Source organism: Dreissena polymorpha, chromosome 1, assembly GCF_020536995.1.
Source record: "Dreissena polymorpha isolate Duluth1 chromosome 1, UMN_Dpol_1.0, whole genome shotgun sequence".
Taxonomy (NCBI): domain Eukaryota; kingdom Metazoa; phylum Mollusca; class Bivalvia; order Myida; family Dreissenidae; genus Dreissena; species Dreissena polymorpha.
The window spans coordinates 196,728,345-196,746,046 of NC_068355.1; the positions used below are offsets into that span (position 1 = coordinate 196,728,345).

Here is a 17,702-nt window from a genome sequence, read left to right on the forward strand (position 1 = left end):
CCAACTTTCAAGATGATTGGGCAAAATTTGTGACTTCTAGACTGTTTACAAGGTTTCTCTATAGCCAAATAAGCAAAACTGCCCCGCCCACTGGCGGCCATGTTTTTCACCGGATCGGAACCACTTTTGAACTCAATCAAGATATTATTAAGACAAACATTTTGACAAAGTTACATGAAGATTGGGCATGAAATGTGACTTCTACAGTGTTTACAAGGTTTTTCTTTTTTTTGACCTAGTGACCTAGTTTTTGACCTGGCACAACCCAGTTTCGAACTCGGCCGAGATTTCATTGCGACAAAGCTTCTGACCAAGTTTCATGTAGATGGGACAAGAAATGTGGCCTCTAGAGTATTTACAAGCAAATGTTAATGGACCGACATACGACGGACAAAGACCGGTCACAAAAGCTCACCTGAGCAATCAGGTGAGCTAAAAAGTTTGTTGAAAAAAAAGGTTTTTTTTTCTTATATATAACAAGGTATGTGACTTAGACCCTTGAATTGCTGATTTCAGCATACAAGCCAATTTCCGAAGCTAACTACTCCATCAATTTTCAACCCATTTGCACAATTCTGGTATGAAACAACAAAGACAACTTCATACTTTACAAATAATTAAATCAATGCATGTTTGCATAAGTCTAACGTAAAGCAGTTATCAAAAAACAAACTTGCAACATCATTTTCACTTTGCTTCTAAGTGGGAAAAGGTTATACTAGTCAATCTTATTTGGTGTTCACTGTCTTTTATATCTTGATTCCTTATAAAAAATGATAATTATTGTTGCCATAACCAACATTATAATTTATAAAGCTTGTTGTGAAAAAATATGCTTATTTTATTACATTCAAATAATTTAGCAAATTCCCTAAGTGTTGATGTTGGTTAAAATATATGCTTGAGTGATAATCTATTATTGTTAATATTTGTACACAGGTTTTTTTGGGGGTTGTGGGGGAAGGGGCCTTTAGCCCTTATGTGGGGGAAATTTAACGCGGGATTTTCCACTTTGGGGAAAAATTGTGCGCGTGGGAATTTTTGCGGCGTTCCCCTTTTTAGGGGATTTGTTTACTTACTCTCTCATTATTAATATACATTTGTACATGTTTGCACTAAATTCATTGTTTTTTTCATAATTTATAACATTTTGCAAGATTAAATTGAAATAGAATTGAGATATTATAATCATGAGACACATCTTTCTTTAAAAAAAAAAAAAATTTTTTTTTTTTTTTTTAAGGGGGAATTTTTGGTTCTGAAAGGGGAAAAAAATAGCCTTGTTTGGTGGGGGAAGACGCCGATATTCGGCGTCTGTTATATAAGGTAAAAAAAACCTGCTACATCCAGCATTCAAGCTGTTACCACTTTACCACTTAGATACTTATTTTAACGCTTTTGTAGTCCCTTAAAGAGTTTAATTTAATTCAAGAATTTTATTACTAGATTCAAGTTTTGAAGGCTTCATTTCCATGTCTTACATGTAGATACTGCTTAGCAGCAAACAGCATAAAATCTGAACAAACTGTGAGTTACTCACAGGCTGTTCTGGTTTTATGCTGTTTGCACATAATAAAAACCATTTTCAGTTTGCTTCTGAGTTACAGTGACAAGGTTAAAACTGCCTAAAGACAATTTAGAACACTTTTCATAAGTTTTCAAATTTAGCTACTTCGTATATAACAGGCTTATATGAAACACCACTTATGCTATACATCCTTGTGTACTCAATCACAGCAGTCAACAAACCAACCAACTTTCGTTTGCTTTGATTTATTAACGAAACATATGTTGCAGCAGTTCTTTTTCTTTTATTAATGATTAAATCAATATTATATCCCTTTAAAAAAGAAATAAATACACTCTTTGGGCCTTGTAACATGAAACAAAAAGTACATCCACATGTATATTGTGCTTCATAGCATTGACCGTACATGTCATTATAATGTTAAATACATGCACTTGTAGTTAACGTATGCACTTTGTATTTAAACATCAATCATCTATTGTGTTTAAGAGAACTCTTTGTAAAATTGCTTTGTTAAATCCCTTAGAAACCTGCTTTTGATGTAAGCAGAGTGTTTTTTTTAACTATTGTGGGATTATTGTGGGATTGGGTCCAGCTAGGTCCCTTTGGATTGGGAAAAATAGCGGTGTTTTGACTTAAAATGTGAAATTTAATAATAAGAGTTGTTGTTGTTTTGATATTAAAACAAATGCTTCAAATTTAAGAATAACAGTGTTCTCAATCAAATTTACTACGGTTCAACTTATAGAGCTGGGTGGGAGATGAACTAAATGTTAAGATCTAAAAAAAACGCCTTTTGAAACCTTACATTGAGAATGTTTAGGACCCAGTTGGGAAATTTGGGATATACTTTTTTTCCATCGGGAATGGGTCCGTATACCGGCCCTTAATTTTTAACCGAAAAACAAACAAACTGTGTAATCAATCTGCTATCTTCCCATTTTTTTATTGTTTTGATGACAACTTAAAATTCTTCTGTAGGCAGAGTTTACAGTCTTGTTAACTCTTTCCGTGCTGGAACCGAATTTTGAAGGCCTTTGCAAACAGTTTGGATCCAGATGAGACGCAACAGAACGTAGCGTCTCATCAGGATCCAAACTGTTTGCTATTCTGATAGTATTCTTTGAAAAAATTCGAAGAAAATGCTAATTTTAGAAATTCAGCAGACAACATTTTAGCAGACAACACATTTCCCAGCATGCAAACGGTTAACAGTTAAAAATGACACAAACATCAGAGTAATTCACATAACTACTATTATCAGGGCTTAGTTAATAACTTTTTCGGTATATGAAATACTATACACAATGTAGCTGTGAAATTGGTAATTTAAGCATCATATTACACGAAATTGTGAAAAAAGATTGTCATGACAGATTAATAAAATTTGGTATCATAGGGATTTCAATAGATTTTGAAAACCAGGAGTAAAATGACCCTGTACTTAAGATTTTCAGGGGTCAATATACTTAAGTCCAGGATTACTTCGTTTCTGCTTCTTTGTAAAATTTGCATCAAAATGATGCAAGGGAGCTATAACTAAGCAAAATTAGTAATACAATTGTAGAATTCTTGCATCAAAAAGCAGAATTCTACTTCCAATTAAGTCACTGCTTCATTGGTGACAGAACGATGGACAGACAGGCCAAACACAATATACCCCCGATCATTTGATCCGGGGGCATAAAAATATAAAAAGGGAAATTGGTGTATTTGATTTGTTGCTAGTTGATACTTTATAATTGATAACTTAAAGTATTGTCAAGTTGTCAATATTATATTTACTTAGGTTCAAGCCATAGAGCTGAATAGGGAAATTAAGGACCTTCAATTTGGATTTATTTGGACACCAATCGGGAAATTTAACCCTTTGCATGCTGGGAAATTTGTCGTCTGCTAAAATGTCATCTGCTGAATTTCCAAAATTAGCATTTTCTTCGATTTTTTTCAAAGAATACTATCAGAATAGCAAACAGTTTAGTTTAAACATATTTATTTAAGCTCGATTGCATCGAAAGCCTAAGGCTTATTTAAACGCTCTCGAGTCCGTTTCCTGGGCCTAGAACCAGTACTTAGTGTCTTTGGGGGAGATCTAAAGAAAGCTCCCACAGTGGGGATCGAACCTGTGATCTCCCGGTCGTTAGGCGGACACCATATCCATTACACCACGGCGACCTTGCAAACAGTTTGGATCCTGATGAGACGCCACGTTCTGTGGCGTCTCATCTGGATCCAAACTGTTTGCAAAGGCCTTTAAAATTCGGTTCCCGCACTGAAAGGGTTAAGTTTTTCCTCATTGGAAAAGTACTGCTTTCTGGTGCTTTATTAAGAAGGAAAAAAAAATCACAAATTCAAAAGTTTTCATCTATAGTGAACATCTGAGGTTCCAAACATCATTAAGTCAAACTATCAAGTGGGAATTTCGGGAACCAATTTGGGGGAAAAACCTACCTTCTGCCATATGGAATATGACTATACTATAAAATAAAGAAAAAGCCATGAATAATAATAATAGTGAAGTCTATGAATTAATCAGAAGCATCGGGAAAATGGCTTTTGCAACCAGCATAAAACCAGAACATCCTGCGAGTAACTCACAGTCTGTTCAGGTTTTATGCTGTTTGCTATTCATCAGTATCTAAAGGTTGGAAATGAAGCCTTTCAAACTTTAATATATTACAAAAGGACTAAAACATAATTTGATTTTGTAAAGGACTTGAAATGCGTCAAAATATGTTTATAAGGGGTAAAGTGATAAACAAAAAGCCATGATTAATAATACTGAAGTCTACGAATAATGGGAAAACAAATCAATACACTATAGATTAGTACCCAACTGACCCTAATCGGCCTTCAATCAACCCAAAGTGGAAAACCCATAACTGACAAGCATTATAGCAAGCCCATGTGATATTGGTGTTACAACTGAATTATTCACAAAACTATAATTACACACAATAAGAATAGGCAATAAAAACGGCATGCTAGCATATTAACTAGTCCCCCATTGAATATAACTGTTGACTAAGTTGACTATAATATACAACAGGTACAGGCTTATGTATCGGCGTTTTTAATTGGATAACGCAAAGACCAAACGGTAGCTCCGTTCGTGACGTGACGTTACAATTTTATGGTTCGCGCGCGGCATTCCCCGGATTATTTTTTTAAATCTGTCTATCATTCCGTTGATAACTAGATCAAATACAAAAATTCACATGCTCACAAATCAAGAATTTCCACTTTTAAGTAACGCGAGGATATAATGTATCATGTAGTACTCAAGTTGCATAATTATGTATTATGAATCTTAATTGACTAGAACGAGCTTTCATTCTTACCTGTCAGCTGTCAAAAAGTTCGGGAAAATAAACCGGAAATGGTACACGATTATTTCCTCTGATATGTTTCTAAAAATAACCGGTCCAACTTTGGACCTGTAAAATTAGCTTGTTCCGATCCCTACATGTATAATAGAGAGTAGCGATTGATAAGGGGAGGTAACCAATCTAGCTAGCATAAACAGTAAAGGGACTCATTCACAGATGGTTTAAAAATATATATATGAGCCTTGCACTGTGAAAAAGAGGTTAAATGGATGTGTGTAAAGTGTAGTCCCAGGTTAGTCTAATAATGGATGTGTGTAAAGTGTAGTCCCAGGTTAGTCTAATAATGGATGTGTGTAAAGTGTAGTCCCAGGTTAGTCTAATAATGGATGTGTGTAAAGTGTAGTCCCAGGTTAGTCTAATAATGGATGTGTGTAAAGTGTAGTTCCAGGTTAGTCTAATAATGGATGTGTGTAAAGTGTAGTCCCAGGTTAGTCTAATAATGGATGTGTGTAAAGTGTAGTTCCAGGTTAGTCTAATAATGGATGTGTGTAAAGTGTAGTTCCAGGTTAGTCTAATAATGGATGTGTGTAAAGTGTAGTCCCAGGTTAGTCTAATAATGGATGTGTGTAAAGTGTAGTTCCAGGTTAGTCTAATAATGGATGTGTGTAAAGTGTAGTCCCAGGTTAGTCTAATAATGGATGTGTGTAAAGTGTAGTCCCAGGTTAGTCTAATAATGGATGTGTGTAAAGTGTAGTTCCAGGTTAGTCTAATAATGGATGTGTGTAAAGTGTAGTCCCAGGTTAGTCTAATAATGGATGTGTGTAAAGTGTAGTCCCAGGTTAGTCTAATAATGGATGTGTGTAAAGTGTAGTCCCAGGTTAGTCTAATAATGGATGTGTGTAAAGTGTAGTCCCAGGTTAGTCTAATAATGGATGTGTGTAAAGTGTAGTCCCAGGTTAGCCTAATAATGGATGTGTGTAAAGTGTAGTTCCAGGTTAGTCTAATAATGGATGCGTGTAAAGTGTAGTCCCAGGTTAGCCTAATAATGGATGTGTGTAAAGTGTAGTCCCAGGTTAGTCTAATAATGGATGTGTGTAAAGTGTAGTCCCAGGTTAGTCTAATAATGGATGTGTGTAAAGTGTAGTTCCAGGTTAGTCTAATAATGGATGTGTGTAAAGTGTAGTCCCAGGTTAGTCTAATAATGGATGTGTGTAAAGTGTAGTCCCAGGTTAGTCTAATAATGGATGTGTGTAAAGTGTAGTTCCAGGTTAGTCTAATAATGGATGTGTGTAAAGTGTAGTTCCAGGTTAGTCTAATAATGGATGTGTGTAAAGTGTAGTCCCAGGTTAGTCTAATAATGGATGTGTGTAAAGTGTAGTCCCAGGTTAGCCTAATAATGGATGTGTGTAAAGTGTAGTTCCAGGTTAGTCTAATAATGGATGTGTGTAAAGTGTAGTCCCAGGTTAGTCTAATAATGGATGTGTGTAAAGTGTAGTCCCAGGTTAGTCTAATAATGGATGTGTGTAAAGTGTAGTTCCAGGTTAGTCTAATAATGGATGTGTGTAAAGTGTAGTTCCAGGTTAGCCTAATAATGGATGTGTGTAAAGTGTAGTCCCAGGTTAGTCTAATAATGGATGTGTGTAAAGTGTAGTTCCAGGTTAGTCTAATAATGGATGGTGTAAAGTGTAGTTCCAGGTTAGCCTAATAATGGATGTGTGTAAAGTGTAGTTCCAGGTTAGTCTAATAATGGATGTGTGTAAAGTGTAGTTCCAGGTTAGTCTAATAATGGATGTGTGTAAAGTGTAGTCCCAGGTTAGTCTAATAATGGATGTGTGTAAAGTGTAGTTCCAGGTTAGTCTAATAATGGATGTGTGTAAAGTGTAGTTCCAGGTTAGTCTAATAATGGATGTGTGTAAAGTGTAGTTCCAGGTTAGTCTAATAATGGATGTGTGTAAAGTGTAGTCCCAGGTTAGTCTAATAATGGATGTGTGTAAAGTGTAGTTCCAGGTTAGTCTAATAATGGATGTGTGTAAAGTGTAGTCCCAGGTTAGTCTAATAATGGATGTGTGTAAAGTGTAGTCCCAGGTTAGTCTAATAATGGATGTGTGCAAAGTGTAGTCCCAGGTTAGTCTAATAATAGATGTGTGTAAAGTGTAGTTCCAGGTTAGTCTAATAATGGATGTGTGTAAAGTGTAGTCCCAGGTTAGTCTAATAATAGATGTGTGTAAAGTGTAGTTCCAGGTTAGTCTAATAATGGATGTGTGTAAAGTGTAGTCCCAGGTTAGCCTAATAATGGATGTGTGTAAAGTGTAGTCCCAGGTTAGTCTAATAATGGATGTGTGTAAAGTGTAGTCCCAGGTTAGTCTAATAATGGATGCGTGTAAAGTGTAGTCCCAGGTTAGTCTAATAATGGATGTGTGTAAAGTGTAGTTCCAGGTTAGTCTAATAATGGATGTGTGTAAAGTGTAGTCCCAGGTTAGCCTAATAATGGATGTGTGTAAAGTGTAGTCCCAGGTTAGTCTAATAATAGATGTGTGTAAAGTGTAGTCCCAGGTTAGTCTAATAATGGATGCGTGTAAAGTGTAGTTCCAGGTTAGTCTAATAATAGATGTGTGTAAAGTGTAGTCCCAGGTTAGTCTAATAATGGATGTGTGTAAAGTGTAGTCCCAGGTTAGTCTAATAATGGATGTGTGTAAAGTGTAGTCCCAGGTTAGTCTAATAATGGATGTGTGTAAAGTGTAGTCCCAGGTTAGCCTAATAATGGATGTGTGTAAAGTGTAGTCCCAGGTTAGCCTAATAATGGATGTGTGTAAAGTGTAGTCCCAGGTTAGTCTAATAATGGATGTGTGTAAAGTGTAGTCCCAGGTTAGTCTAATAATGGATGTGTGTAAAGTGTAGTTCCAGGTTAGTCTAATAATGGATGTGTGTAAAGTGTAGTCCCAGGTTAGTCTAATAATGGATGTGTGTAAAGTGTAGTTCCAGGTTAGTCTAATAATAGATGTGTGTAAAGTGTAGTCCCAGGTTAGTCTAATAATGGATGTGTGTAAAGTGTAGTCCCAGGTTAGTCTAATAATGGATGGTGTAAAGTGTAGTCCCAGGTTAGTCTAATAATAGATGTGTGTAAAGTGTAGTCCCAGGTTAGTCTAATAATGGATGTGTGTAAAGTGTAGTCCCAGGTTAGTCTAATAATGGATGTGTGTAAAGTGTAGTCCCAGGTTAGTCTAATAATGGATGTGTGTAAAGTGTAGTCCCAGGTTAGTCTAATAATGGATGCGTGTAAAGTGTAGTCCCAGGTTAGTCTAATAATGGATGTGTGTAAAGTGTAGTCCCAGGTTAGTCTAATAATAGATGTGTGTAAAGTGTAGTCCCAGGTTAGTCTAATAATGGATGGTGTAAAGTGTGGTCCCAGGTTAGTCTCTGCAGTTTGCACAAGGTTATCAGGGATAACACTTTACGCCTAAACCTGATTTTTGCTAAAAAGAGCACTTTCTTAAAAAAATTATCATAAAAGCGGAAAGTTTTGTCCCTGATTAGCCTGTGCGGACTGCATAACATGTTTGATGTTATTGAAATAAACTTGAGGTATAATAATCATAAGACACTTCTTTCTAAAAAAATAAAATATTTTTTTCGTGGGGAAATGGGAATTTATTTTCATATTGCAATTTTTTTTCACAATTTTGCTTTAGGAAGGGGTCTGTTTAACGGACCCGTAGATTTGCGAGGAAATTTAAGGTCTGTATGTTGGCTATGTTATTTATAGAAAGTTATTTTAAACAATACTATTGCCAAGCAATATTATGTCCCCTACCGCCTCCAACATTTTTAATATATATATTTGTTGCCATAGCAACCAGAATTTTTTAAGTAGGAACAAAATGAAATGACGTGCATAATGTCCATATTGCCATCTATCCATGTTTCAGGTTTCATGAAAAAATATGAAGAAATTTTAAAGATATCGCAGGATCCAGAAAACCACCATTTTCAGCAGTATTTCTAATCTATTTGTTGCCATAGCAATTCTTGACGTAGGAACACAATAAAATGATGTGCATAATGTCCATATTGCAATCTATTCATATTTCAAGTTTCATGAAAAAAATATGAAGAACTTTTAAAGTTATCGCAGGATCCAGAAAAGTGTGGCGGACAGACTTACAGACAGAGCGCAATCCATTAAGTCCCCTCTGGTGAAACCGGTAGGGGACAATAAAGCAGATGTTCAAACCTTCTGAGATCACTTTCTAAATACAGTGTAGTCTGCCCTCTGGCTACAGTTTTAATTTTATAAACGCTTAGGCCAAAAAAATAGGCCCGTTTCTGGTCTCCTTGGAAAAAAAACAGGGTTGGTATATAGGGATTTTTTTTCGTGTACTAAAATGGAAGGCTACTAAAGCTTATAATAAAAAATACATGTATATATATATATACTTTGTTTGCTTGATATTACATCTTTTATGAACGAAAATGAACACATTTTTTTTATTTTTGTGCGACCGCAATAAAAAGTTAAGGGTTGGTGCCGATTCGGGAGACCATTTGGTGACCGGAAACAGACCTTTTTTTTTGGCCTTACTTAGTATGTCAAGTAACTACTAATGTGCATTAAACACGAAACATGAATAATTCACAGCAGTATACTCGCTAAGAAGATGCAGACCGGGCAAAGTCGGGGAGTTGATCAATAAGAAGCCTGTTTACAGTTCAGCCTTTGGCTTACTCCAGAAAAAGCAGCCGACTAGCAAGTTATTCATACCATTAATTGATAATCTTGGATCAATATTTCCTCATAATAAGTAACAATGGCTGTTTTTATGGCTCCATGAAATTGGAACACTTATCTAATTCAGGGATTTCAATTGGAGCAGAATTTTTTATAAGTATGAGTAAAATAGACTGCATATATTGCTTAAACTACAATTTACAAAGACTGGTGATGGTTTAATTTAAAAAAAAATCCTCCCAAAATGAAACTGTGTCATTGCATAGTTGAGGTCAGTTAAAAAGTACTTTGTACACTGTTTATAAAGAATGCATGAAAAATTGATTGTTAGTTTAAACCTTTTTATTTTAGTTTGATTGCATAAAGAGCCAAAGGCATATTTGAAGCGCTCTCAAGTCCGTTTCATGGGTCTGGAATCAGTACATGTACTTGGTGTCTATGGGGAAAATCTAAAGAACACTCCCACCCTGGGGATCAAAACCATGATCTCCCAGTCGCTAGTTGGACATAAAAACCAACTACAACACTGCGACCTATTGCTTGTTATACGATGTACATGTATTGTCTTGTATTGTCAGGACATTACTAGTATACATTCAGGACATGAAATGAACAGTTTGTTTGAGAAAATCCCCAGAATATCTATTTCAATTTGATTGCCTAATTAAACAAGAGATGTGTTTGTAAGAAACACAATGCCCCCTACTGCGCCGCTTTGATGCCATACATTTGACCTTTGACCTTGAAGGATGACCTTGACCTTTTACAGTGTTTATTTTCACTATTTCGGGAATGGGGCCGGGTTGCATTGGGAAAATTCGCGACGTTTTGACTAAAATTGGGAAATTAGTGTTGTTGTTGTTTTGCTAACAAATGCTTCAAAATTTAGGATAATTTTTTTTCCAGTATCATATTTACTAAGGTTGATCTTATATCTATGAGAGATGATCAAAATATTGATCGAAAAAAATAATCTTTTTTTTATTTTGGTTCCATTGGGAATTTTTAGCTCCCATTTGGGAAAAATATATACTTTTTTCCATTGGGAATGGGTCTGGTTACCTAACCTGATTTTGAATGAAAAAAACACTGTTCCATGAGATACACATGCATGCCAAATATCAAGTTGCTACCTTCAATATTGAAAAAGTTATGACAAAGCTTAAAGTTTTGGGACAGAATGACAGACACATACAATGACAGACAGGCCAAAAACAATTTACCCCCGATCATTCGATCCAGGGGCATAACAATCTTACAATACAGTGTTATTAACATGGTGGTATAATTATAATTGTATTTACTTCTTCAGCGCTAATTTGACAGGCAACTGATCACCCTCATATTACAAAAAAATAATCAGAAACTCAAATCTCTGTTTGGTAAAAAAAATTGGGTCCGAATAAGCGATCCATTCTTTAAAAGCAATTTCTACATTGGTCCTAAGCTTTTACTGTCAGCAATATTTACATTTTTAATGAACAAGTTAAATAACAAGTTTATTAAACAATACATCCAAATGGCCAAAAGCCCGAGTGGATTCGATTCAGTGTTTACAAAGTAAATAGTTATAATAAATTTCATTGCAAAAATACATACATGTATCATTAACAAAAGCACCACATAACAGATGCCACGCTTGGCTGCGGGTGCAGATTTGAATAGATGAAAGCTTGTCAGATTATTTTTTTTGAGGTCACAGTGACCTTGACCTTTGACCTAGTGACCCAAAAACGGGTGTGGCATGTACAATGTAGAACTCATCAAGGTGCAGCTACATATGAAGTTTCAAAGTTGTAGGTTGAAGCACTTTGATTTTATAGCCAATGTTCAAAACCTTGACAAAATGTTAAGGTTTTAGCACGACGCGGACGATGACGGACACGACACACTGGCTATGACAATACCTCCAGTTTTCTCCGAAAACAGCAGAGCTTAAAACTAGGTTCTTATATTAACAACTATTAAAGTGCTTTATAAATTACAATTAAATTTATTAGTTGAGTTGTCAAGTTGTCAGTTTCATTGTGCTGACATTTTTGTGTTTAGGATTTTCTATTTTCTGGTGTTTTTTTTTTGTTTAGTTGGATTTTTGCTGTATTTTTACAGAAGTTTAGACATTCATACATGTAGAAGCAGTCAGTACATGTATATCAACTCACACTTTCTTTATTTTTTGCAATAATTATTAATAACTTAAGATCTTATTCAAACATTACAATTTCTCTTTAAGTCCCAATTTAAACGGTATATTTCAGGGCTTTTCCTGGCCATTACTGGAAAAAATGCAATTTCTGGATTGGGAGTTTTCTTGCAAAAAAAATGCACTGATATGGGAATAACTAATACAACATAACTCTTTATAATAATTCAAAACGAAGATCAAAATCATAAATAAGAAGAACAAAATCATATTTATTACACTTAAATGTACATTGTTTGAGTTAATTAAAATAAAATTTACACATAGGATAGAAATCATTACATACTTTCTTTTTTTTTATTGGATAGTGGGAAATAACATCAAATTGGGATATTTTTTACAATTTCGGTTTAGCAATGGGTTTAACCGACCCGTAGAAACACCTTGAAAATTGTATTCCCAAAATTGTGAGAAAAATACTTCAAATCGAATGTTGAATAATAAAGTTACAATCTGGACGAGCTCAAAGACATACATGACCATTTTGACAGATATATAAAGCTAAAAGATGTAAGTGTCAGCTAACAGGAGAGATTTCAATTGATGCAGAATCCTCAAAGACATACATGACCATTTTGACAGATATATAAAGCTAAGAGCTGTAAGTGCCGGCTGACAGGACAGATAGATATATAAAGCTAAGAGCTGTAAGTGCCGGCTGACAGGACAGACAGATATATAAAGCTTAGAGCTGTAAGTGCCGGCTGACAGGACAGACAGATATATAAAGCTAAGAGCTGTAAGTGCCGGCTGACAGGAAAGACAGATATATAAAGCTAAGAGCTGTAAGTGCCGGCTGACAGGACAGACAGATATATAAAGCTAAGAGCTGTAAGTGCCGGCTGACAGGACAGACAGATATATAAAGCTAAGAGCTGTAAGTGCTGGCTGACAGGACAGACAGATATATAAAGCTAAGAGCTGTAAGTGCCGGCTGACAGGACAGACAGATATAGAAAGCTAAGAGCTGTAAGTGCCGGCTGACAGGACAGACAGATATATAAAGCTAAGAGCTGTAAGTGCCGGCTGACAGGACAGACAGATATATAAAGCTAAGAGCTGTAAGTGCCGGCTGACAGGACAGACAGATATATAAAGCTAAGAGCTGTAAGTGCCGGCTGACAGGACAGACAGATATATAAAGCTAAGAGCTGTAAGTGCCGGCTGACAGGACAGACAGATATATAAAGCTAAGAGCTGTAAGTGCCGGCTGACAGGACAGACAGATATATAAAGCTAAGAGCTGTAAGTGCCGGCTGACAGGACAGACAGATATATAAAGCTAAGAGCTGTAAGTGCCGGCTGACAGGACAGACAGATATATAAAGCTAAGAGCTGTAAGTGCCGGCTGACAGGACAGACAGATATATAAAGCTAAGAGCTGCAAGTGCCGGCTGACAGGACAGACAGATATATAAAGCTAAGAGCTGTAAGTGCCGGCTGACAGAACAGACAGATATATAAAGCTAAGAGCTGTAAGTGCCGGCTGACAGGACAGACAGATATATAAAGCTAAGAGCTGTAAGTGCCGGCTGACAGGAGAGATTTCAATTGATACAGAATCCTGCTTTCTGATGCATGCCTTTGTCTGTTTTAGAATTTCTTACTAATGTAAATTTTAAATTAACGACTTGCATAATTTTGATACCAATGTTAACAGAAAGTTAAATCAATGATATATTTGATATAATACAGATTGTGTTAAATCTCATATCACTTGACTAAAATGGCTTAAAGCACACTAAGAAACATGTTCATACACTTTAACTATTATGCACACACACAATAACTTTGTTCGTCAGTATTTTAGCCTGTGCACATTTCAAAAACGGGTTAATTTAACTCAAGGTTATACAAATCTATTGAGATCCCAGTTGACAGATATATCAAGTACTAGCAGCCTGGCCAAATTTGATTAAATGTGTGACAAACAGAATACACAGTGCTTATTTTCCTATTTTGGTTTTATTTTCAAAGTGGTCAAGAGAATGCTACATGTACATATATAATCAACAGCCTCTTGAGTTGTCAGGGTTTTTTATCTGATTTTGGGGAAAGGGCCTGGCCTTTTTTGTGGGGAAAAAAATCGCGCGAAACGCCAGATTTTGGGGGAAAAAATCACACGAAACGCTGGATTTTGGGGAAAATAAGGAAAGTCTTAAATAATCAATTAAGCATATTTTACTGTTTTCAGTGGCCCAGATAATTATTTGGGAAATAGGGTTTTCACCCTTTGATTTTGAAAAATAGGGTGATTTCATTCTTGAAATAGGGTGAACTGAGTTATAAAACGACGGATTAAGTCAGATTGAAAACGCATGTATGTCGTCGTAAATTATTTGGTCGGACTCTTTATTTTACTATGAAATCTAGTCCGCAGAGCGTTTTATTTAGTTTGACTGTTTCTTGCTCAAACATCCAGGTGCTTGCTGAATGAAAGCATCGCCTCGTTACGATAATACTTCAAAAGAGAAAATACCGAAGATGAGAAAAGCATTTTCGATCGAAGCCATTGTATTGTACGCATCCCATTTGACGAGTTTGCGTAAAAGTCAAATTGGTTGCGTTTTCAATACGCATGATATTGTATTTCTTTGCTTTTTTAAACATTTTAATAGGGTAAAAGACGCAGATACGCAGCTTATCTGGGGCACTGTGTTTTTAAAACAAATTCAAGGAAACAGAAAATTTAACTATGCAATATTTTTCTTTTTTCTACACTGGATCAGGTTAATTTATATATTTAAAGGTTTAAAAAAAAAAAAAAAAAAAAAAAAAAAATTTTTTTGAGGGGAAAATGAAATCTAGGGGAAAATTTACCAGCTGAGGGGAACAAAAAATCGGAGGGGAAAGAGCCGATGATCGGCGGGTCACAAAGAAGAAAAAAACAACCCAGTTGTTGTTTTCAGAAAACTGCCTTAATTAATCTCTACGTCTTAGTCGCAAGGCTGTAACCATTCATTCAAGTACACCCATGACTGTTTTTTTAAATGACAATGGCTTATAATAGTTTGATTGAGTACATTTTTGGCTTGGTTGCGCTCACCTTTCCAATGCATTGCTTAAGGATACTCCAGATACTGAAGTTGTTACGATCAAACATTGGCACCGGCAACTCCTTCCTGAAAACAGATTAAAGTATCATATTAAAAATTAGTCTAGTTCTTGGAAAACACGTCCAGTGTCTTTTTTTAATTCAAAATCCGGTCCTGTAACCGGACCCATTCCTAATGGAAAAAGTATATATGAGCCCGGTTTTTCCGTCCAGCACTTTTTAGTTGAATCCTAAAAAAAAACATTTAAAATATAAATTTCATGAATGTACATGTATTTGAAAAATGTTGTGGCCATATTTGATAAGATTAACATAAAACTTGTTGATAAATATCATAAAACTACCAAGTTCTACCTTGTTAGTACAAAAATTTGTAACAAATACATGCCGATTCTGGACAAAAAAGGTATACATGTACCTTTTATAGTATACCCATCTCAGGTCCTGTTTCCATCACTCTACCAAACAATTTTGGGCTACTTACCTTTATTTCAATATTATCAATAAAGGTTATTTCTTGGATATAAAACTTGAACAAGAGGACCATTGGCCCTAAGGCGCTCACCTGAGACCCGAAGGAACTAGCTAAAAATGTGACTTCTACAGTGATTTTTTACTATATAAATATAAGGAAATAGACCCCCCCTGGCAGCAATGTTTTTTTTTACCTATCCAAACCATTTTCGAACTCAACCGTTCAAATGTTCTGACAAATTTCATAAAGATTGGGCAAAAAATGTGTCTTCTAGACTGTTCTCATGTTTTCACTATACATGTATACATATAGAGACAACTGCCCCACCCCCTGGTGGCCATGTTTTTACAAATGATCACGACCATTTTTGAACTCGTCCGAGATATTCACAAAACCAATGTTTTGACCAAATTTCATGATGATTCGGCAAAAAATGTGACTTCTAGAGTGTTCACAAGCTTCTTTACTATATAAATATAAGGAAAAAGACCCCCCCTGGCGGCCATGTTTTTTTCCCGATCCAAACCATTTTTGAACTCAACCGTGGTATCCGGGAATCAAATGTTCTGACCAAATTTAATGCAGATTGGGCAAAAAATGTGTCATCTAGACTGTTCACATGTTTTCACTTTATACATATAGAGAAAACTGCCCCGCCCCCTGGGGGCCATGTTTTTTCACCGATCATGACCATTTTAAAACTCGTCCGAGATATCTATATAATAGATGTTTAGACAAAATTTCATGATGATTAGGCAAAAAAATGTGACTTCTAGAGTGTTCACAAGCTTTTTTTACTATATATAAACATAAGGAACCCCCCCCCCCCTGGCGGCCATGTTTTTTTACCAATCCAAACCATTTTCGAACTCAGCTGACGTATCCAGGAAAAAAAATGTTCTTGCCAAATTTCATGAAGATTTGACCAAAAATGTGACTTCTAGAGTGGTCATATGTTTTCACTATATTCATATAGAGAAAACTGCCCCGCTCCCTGGAGGCCATGTTTTTTCACCGTTCTGGACCATTTTCGAAATCGTCCGAGATATTAATGAAACCAATTTTTTGACCAAGTTTTATGATGATTGGGCAACAATTGTGACTTCTAGAGTGTTCACAAGGTTTCTCTGAAGCCATATAAGGAATACTGCCCCGCCCCTGGCGGCCATGTTTTTCAATGGACCGAAACCATTTTTTAACTCAACCAACATATCATTAAGACAAACATTTTGACAAAGTTACATGCAGATTGGGCATCAAATGTGATTTCTACAGTGTTCACAAGGTTTTTCTTTTTTTTGACCTAGTGACCTAGTTTTTGACCCAGCATGACCCAGTTTCGAACTCGGTCGAGGTATCATTGGGACAAATGTTCTGACCATGTTTCATGAAGATCCTACTATAAATGTGGCCTCTAGGCAAATGTTGACGACGGACGACGGACAAAAGGCGATCCCAAAAGCTCACCATGTGCACGTTGTGCTCAGGTGAGCTAAAAAAGCACAAACCCATACAATTTTCAGTCAGACAATAATTATTTTTTATGAATGGTGATGTAACAGTTCATGTCCAATATGTTACGTCTTGAATTCAGATCTCGAACTGTTTTTACATAACTTGCGTAGCGTCTAGAAATGTTTTGATACGAACAACGATGAGGTCGAAACGCCGTGATGAAGAATCAATGCCGTTTATTTAAACGAGAATATTTTAAAATTTCTTATACAAATCATGTTTGCTAAGTGGTGTCCAATCTGTTACATCATTGACTTTTAACCAACATAAATGGTCTGTTTTTGCAAAATGCCTTAACATATTTTTTTTTCAATTTATTAAATCTTAGGACTTTCCACAATTTCAGCACTGAACTAAAATTTTGTGGTAAACACACCAGCTTAAAATTCACAAAATGTTGGGACATCAAGCTATTTATGATGTAACCAAAATAACCTCCCATCCATATAAGTTCAAGCTAAGTAAATATAATACTGGACACACTACATGTAAGTCTTGTATTCTCAATTTTTAAGCATTTTTTAGCTAAACAATAACACCATTAATTTCCCAATTTAAGTCAAAACGCAGCCAATTTTCCCTGTTCATCGTTTGTAAATATATTAATGAAAACAATTGTTTTCTCAATTTTGAAGCATTTTTCTAGCAAAACAACAACAATACTAATTTCCCAATTTATTCAAAACGCAGCACATTTTCCCAATCCAAAGGTTCCCGGCCCCATTCCCAAAATGGTGAAAAAAATACACTGCATCTGCGTAAAGTGTTGTTCACACAGGCTAATCAGGGACAACATTTTCCGCCTTATCTGGACTTAAGCTTTAAAACAAATTACACAATTTACAAAAAGTAATTTCATAAGCAATAATAA

The 17,702-nt window shown here is 35.6% G+C and overlaps 1 protein-coding gene across 2 annotated transcripts in view; it reads right to left on the reverse strand.

Annotated features, from left to right (window-relative positions):
* The window catches only part of LOC127864477 (oxysterol-binding protein-related protein 1-like), a 103,611-nt gene that overhangs the window by 41,274 nt on the left and 44,635 nt on the right, over positions 1–17,702 (reverse strand). For both annotated transcript variants that reach the window (XM_052404100.1, XM_052404099.1), the window contains exon 18: positions 14,833–14,908. In XM_052404100.1, coding sequence (XP_052260060.1) covers positions 14,833–14,908 — 76 coding nt within the window. The remainder of the gene's footprint in view (positions 1–14,832; positions 14,909–17,702) is intronic.